Source organism: Panulirus ornatus, chromosome 18 (assembly GCF_036320965.1).
Source record: "Panulirus ornatus isolate Po-2019 chromosome 18, ASM3632096v1, whole genome shotgun sequence".
Classification (NCBI taxonomy): domain Eukaryota; kingdom Metazoa; phylum Arthropoda; class Malacostraca; order Decapoda; family Palinuridae; genus Panulirus; species Panulirus ornatus.
The window spans coordinates 6089252-6095469 of NC_092241.1; the positions used below are offsets into that span (position 1 = coordinate 6089252).

General features: G+C 39.1%; 1 protein-coding gene across 2 annotated transcripts in view; it reads right to left on the bottom strand.

The window, feature by feature from the left end:
- The window catches only part of LOC139754967 (carbohydrate sulfotransferase 1-like), an 11160-nt gene extending 5330 nt beyond the window's left edge, over window positions 1–5830 (bottom strand). The window contains exons 1-3 of one of the 2 annotated variants that reach the window (XM_071672808.1): window positions 5284–5830; window positions 676–768; window positions 1–426 (exon numbers count right to left, since the gene is read on the bottom strand). The exon at window positions 1–426 is cut by the window's left edge and continues 179 nt beyond it. In XM_071672808.1, the coding sequence (XP_071528909.1) occupies window positions 1–426; window positions 676–748 (499 nt within the window). In that variant the 5' untranslated portion in view covers window positions 749–768; window positions 5284–5830. Of the gene's footprint in view, window positions 427–675; window positions 769–4176; window positions 4297–5283 lie in introns of those variants that run through there. The other variant, XM_071672807.1, reaches the window with a different exon arrangement.
- Window positions 5831–6218: the final 388 nt, after the last annotated feature.

Consider the following 6218-nt stretch of genomic DNA (forward strand, 5'->3'; position numbering starts at 1 on the left):
CTTGCCTCTCGCAGATCCGCCGGGCTTTGGGCACGTCGCTCCGGACCCAGCGCTCGTAATGGCACATGAGTGGAGAGCTGACGCGAATGGCATACCAGCTGAAGTCCCTCTCCAAGAAGTCCTCGCTGATGCGACAGCGGAAACTCTCTCCCACCGCCTTTTGCACGGCTTCGCGATCGCCCCTCGCCAGCGTCCTCTCCGGCTCGAAGAAGTACACATTGCCTGACTGAGAGGCGATCAACTCCCCGAGGAAGCTAGACCCACTCCGGCCCATCGAACTCAAGATTAAGACGTTCTTCGGCCGTAGGTTCGAGGGCTCCAGACCCGAGGCGTTCCAGTGGTAGAAGTCCCGCTCTTCGATAGAGTCATACCAGAAGCTCATCAAACTCCACAAGAACTTCCTCTGGTCTCCGATGCTGGCACCACCTGCAGAAGGGACAAAGAATGAAGCATCCGTGCGCGCGTGCGCGTGAAGGGGTAATGCAATACGAAGATGAGGTCAAAAGCCGTGAATATTCTCTGACCACCTGATCCATTTCATGTTACAAGAAGCTGATGCTGATTAAGTATCAGGCTTTGAATATAGTCTCTGACCACCTGACACAAGACTCTTGACCTAAGATGGTCCTGACCTGCGAGCCTGACACAAGACTCTTGACCTAAGATGGTCCTGACCTGCGAGCCAGTAGACGAAGCAGCAGACGCCAATCAAAACCCATAACGTACGATTCCTCCATCGCTTTCTCATGGTGCAGGACCGTCCACCCTCTGGAATTCAAGACGGGGTCATCATTACACACTGTGAGAGAGAGAGAGAGAGTGAGAGAGAGAGAGAGAGAGAGAGAGAGAGAGAGAGAGAGAGAGAGAGAGAGAGAGAGAGAGAGAGAGAGAGAGAGAGAGAGAGTGTATCATTAAGGATGGGTTGCAGTAGGAGGGCTGAGAAAGAAGAGAAGAGAAGAGGAGAGAGAGAGAGAGAGAGAGAGAGAGAGAGAGAGAGAGAGAGAGAGAGAGAGAGAGAGAGAGAGAGAGAGTGTATCATTAAGGATGGGTTGCAGTAGGAGGGCTGAGAAAGAAGAGAAGAGAAGAGGAGAGAGAGAGAGAGAGAGAGAGAGAGAGAGAGAGAGAGAGAGAGAGAGAGAGAGAGAGAGAGAGAGTGTATCATTAAGGATGGGTTGCAGTAGGAGGGCTGAGAAAGAAGAGAAGAGAAGAGAAGAGAAGAGAGAGAGAGAGAGAGAGAGAGAGAGAGAGAGAGAGAGAGAGAGAGAGAGAGAGAGAGAGAGAGAGAGAGAGTCAGAGGGTCAGCATGGTGATGAGAGAGCTTAAGTTGAGTAGAGATATTTTATGAAAAGGAAGACATGAACTTGAATGGGTAGAACTCAAGTGTTAGGAGACTGTCTATAAAGTACATTGTATGGTGAACTATTAAATTTTTTTTTCTTCTGAATAAATATATATATATATATGAAGCCTTGACTCCAATCTGTCATCCATCCAAGATCAAACATACAGGGTGTTTTGCCCTTCCAAAAAGAAAAAAAAAAAATATGTACTCACTTTTTGACACCCTATAACTCACTGATTTTTTTTTTTCCCAGATTTTTTTCTTTTTATTTTTTCCTGATTTTTTCTTTTTATTTTTTCCTGATCTGAAAAAAAAGGGAAAAAATATAGATTCAACGAGCTACAGGGTGTTTCCCCCTTCCACTCCCCCCACCCCCCCAAAAAAATAAAATATGTACCCACTTTTTGACACCCTATAACTCACTGATTTTTTTTTCCCCAGAATTTTTCTTTTTATTTTTTCCTGATCTGAAAAAAAGGAAAAAAATATATTCAACGAGTTACAGGGCGTCTCCCCCTTCCATCCCCCACCCCCTTCCATTTTTGACACTATAACTCACTGATTCCCCCCCCCCCCCAGATTTTTTCTTTTTATTTTTTCCTGATATGAAAAGAAACGAAAAAATATATATTCAACGAGTTACAGGGTGTCTCCCCCTCCCACTCTCCCCCCCCCCAAAAAAAATAATATATGTACTCACTTTTTGACACACTATAACTCAATGATTTTTTTTCCTGTTCTGAAAAAAAGGGAAAAAATATATTTATATAATGCGAGTTACAGGGTGTCAAAAAGTGAGTTCAATTTTTTTTTTGGGGGGGGACACCCTGTATATATCGTGTGAGATAAAAATCTCGGAGTTTCGACTCATTTACTTAAAATTTATTAATTTCTTAAAATTTACTTCCTTAAAATTCACTGATTACTTAAAATTTACTTCCTTAAAATTCACTGATTACTTAAAATTTACTTTCTTGAAATTCATTGATTTCTTAAATTTCAACGAATTCTTCTTAAAATTCACTTTTTGAAAATTGATTGATTCCTTAAATCTACTGATTCCTTAAAACTCACTGATTCCTTAAAATTCATTTTCCTTAAAGTTCACTGATATTTCAAAATTCAATGATTCCTTAAAAATCAACGATTCCCTAAAACTCACTGATTCCTTAAAATCTATTTTCCTTAAAATTCAGATATTTAAACATTCAACGATTCCTTAAAACTCAATGATTCCCTAAAACTCACCGATTCCTTAAAGTTCTTTTCTTAAAATTTTTCCTAAAATTCAATATTCCAAAATTTAATGATTCCTTAAACCTCAACTATTTCCTTAAACTCACTGATCCCTTAAAATTGATTTTCCTTAAATTTCACTGATATTCCAAAATTCAATTATTCTTTAGAATTCAATGATTCCTTAAATCTCACTGATTCCTTAAAATTCATTTTCCTTAAAATTCAGATATTTCAAAATTCAATGATTCCTTAAAACTCACTGATTCCTTAAAAATTAATTTTCCTTAAAATTCACTGATAATCCAAAATTCAATGTTCCCTAAAACTCACTGATTCCTTAAAATTTATTTTCCTTAAAATTCACTGATATACCAAAATTCGATGTTCCCTAAAACTCACTGATTCCTTAAAATTCATTTTCCTTAAAAATTTCACTATTTCAAAATTCGATGTTCCCTAAAACTCACTGATTCCTTAAAATTCATTTTCCTTAAAAATTTCACTATTTCAAAATTCAATGATTCCCTAAAACTCACTGATTCCTTAAAATCTATTAATATTCCAAAATTCAATGATTCCATAAAAGTCAATCATTCCCTAAAACTCAGTGATTCCTCAAAATTTATTTCCCTTAAAATTTATCATCTCAAAATTCAATGATTCCTTAAAAGTTTATGACTCACTAAAACTCACCCATTCCTTAAAATTCATTTTCCTTAAAATTCACTGATATTCCAAAATTCAATGATCCCTAAAACTCAGATTCCTTAAAACTCACTGATTCCTTAAAATTCATTTTCCTCATAATTCACTATTTTAAAATTCAATGATTCCCTAAAACTCACTGATTCCCTAAACTCACTGATTCCTTAAAATTAATTTTCCTTAAAAAATTCCACTAATCCAAAATTCAATGTTCCCTAAAACTCAGATTCCTTAAAATTCATTTTCCTTAAAATTCACTATTTCAAAATTCAATGTTCCCTAAAACTCACTGATTCCTTAAAATTCATTTTCCTTAAAAATTCCACGATTTCAAAATTCAGTGATTCCTTAAAATTGACTTAACTGACACTGCCATGACGAGCAGTGACTGCCCATGACTAAGTCGACACTGGCAGTGACTTCCATGGCTGACAGTGCCTAGCAGTGACACACTCGTCACTGGCGCGACCCTCACGAGTGACTCTAACGATCGTAACTTGTTCGTAGACCAGCTGAATCACTAGTTTCTGATCGTTAGGGAAAAAGGATTGTTAAACTCACTCCCCTCCACCACACACACACGACCCCCACCCCAGCCACTAGCGGCACTGAAAACGGGGCGACGAGCAGTGACAAGCGACGAATTGGGCCTCAACGGGCAGTGAAGTCGGTGATTGGCGTCTGTGAAGACGAGCAGTGAACGAGGGAGGAGAGAGGGAGAAAAAATCACTGTCGGATGAAGGGATGCAGTGATGGCGAGAGGGAAAGAGGGTGTCTGAGATGGATAGATGGAGAGGGAGGGAAGAGGGACGACACAGACACACACACACACATACCTGTCAGTCCTTGACAACACGGAAGGAGGAAAGAATACACACATACACACTCACTTCTCCCTTCACGAGACCAAAGTCCAAGAGCCACTGTGGCCTGGACCCTCTCCAGACACAGAGTCAACCAACACTGGCTGCAAAGAGGTGATCAAAAGACCCTAAAACAAAAAAAAAAAAGGATGACAAAAAAAAAAGGGGGGAGGGAAGGGGTAGTGTGGTGGCGTGTTTACTTTTTTTGGTCCTGATAAGAGCAAGCGTGAGCCAGGTATCTGTGTAGTGGAGATTAAGGTTGGGAGAGCCACAACGCACCAGCTAGCTCACAAGAAACCCCTGCAGGTGACTGATACGAGCGAACAGACCCTCCACCTTTGCAGAGATTGATACAGTCCATATTGAACTAGTTGCCTTGTTCGCCTACTCTTAGATGGGTTCAACTTCCACTCTAATTTCCTTTTTTTTTTTTCATATCTTGTTAAAGTCTGTCTACCGTACATTTTCCCACCTCATACACACTACCATGACTTCGCCTACGTAAGTTAAGATTTAAGTATTGTATTTGCCTTTGTGATTATGTATACATATATATATATATATATATATATATATATATATATATATATATATATATATATATATATATATATATATATTATCCCTGGGGATAGGGGGAAAAGAATACTTGCCACGTATTCCCTGCGTGTCGTAGAAGGCGACTAAAAGGGGGAGGGAGCTGAGGGGGGGTTGGAAATCCTCCCCTCCCGTTTCTTTTTTTAAATTTTCCAAAAGAAGGAACAGAGAAGGGTGCCAAGTGAGGATATTCCCTCTAAGGCTCAGTTCTCTTTTCTAAACGCTACCTCACGAATGGCGAATATGAACAATATATATTGAGAGAGGGGTTTAAGAAGCCACATTTTAGTATTTATGGATTAGAATCTTTTAGTGTTTATTTTGTACAATATGTAGAATGGTGGTTAGCGATTAATACGTTGTAGACTTACAAGATTATAATGATCAAATTATCCAACATGTCAGAGGGACAGACAATACTGTGGCTTATGTATTGTCTCTCATACCAGCTAGTCATGAAACAACCTGAGGGGTAATTCATATATATATATATACATATATATGAAGGTGAAATCGCACTTCAGTGGGAATTCATACCATCTTAATCTCTTTCTATACATGTGGCACGACGCGTTTCGTAAAGGCAATCCACTTCACCAGATGTCAATGTCTGACAAAGTTATTTCCATTTCACCATCACACTTCGAGTCCCGCCGTCTAGCACCAATCAACACAGACCAACCACTGTCCACTTCGTCTGGCAGTAACCGTTGTAAGGGAGAGTGATTAAGGTGGGGTCACGTGGTGAGGGGTTTGACCTGGGTAGCTGAGTGTGTCTTGAACAACTTTTTCTGATGTTTTCGCGTTTTCTCGTCTCATAATTTAATTTTGGGGGTTAATGCTAGAAAAGGGTTTTTAAAGTTGCTTGGGGTCAAATTAAGGTTATTAGGATGAGCAATTAAGATGGGTTTCATAAGGGTGAGTGTGGTTTAATCAGCAAAAGGGGGTATAGAATAATGGGATTTTCAAGGTTTAATCAGCAAAAATAATGGGATTTTCAAGGTCATTTTCATGACAGTGTTTAGCGATAGCAATTTTGTGGACATCCCTGAGTACGGCATGACGGTGCTATATATATATATATATATATATATATATATATATATATATATATATATATATATATATATATAGACGAATATAGTGCATAGAAACGCGCGCCTTCATAGAACATTCAAACCTCCAACAGGCACATAGCCTAGCGGTTCGCATTCTCGCCTGTTGCACAGGGGTCCCGGGTTCGATCCTGGCTGTTGGAGGTTTGTATGATATATATATATATATATATATATATATATATATATATATATATATATACGTTGAGATGTATGGGTATGTATATTTGCGTGTGTGGACGTGTATGTATATATACATGTGTATGTGGGTGGGTTGGGCCATTCTTTCGTCTGTTCCCTTGCGCTACCTCGCTAACGCGGGAGACAGCGACAAAGCAAAATGAATATATAAATAAA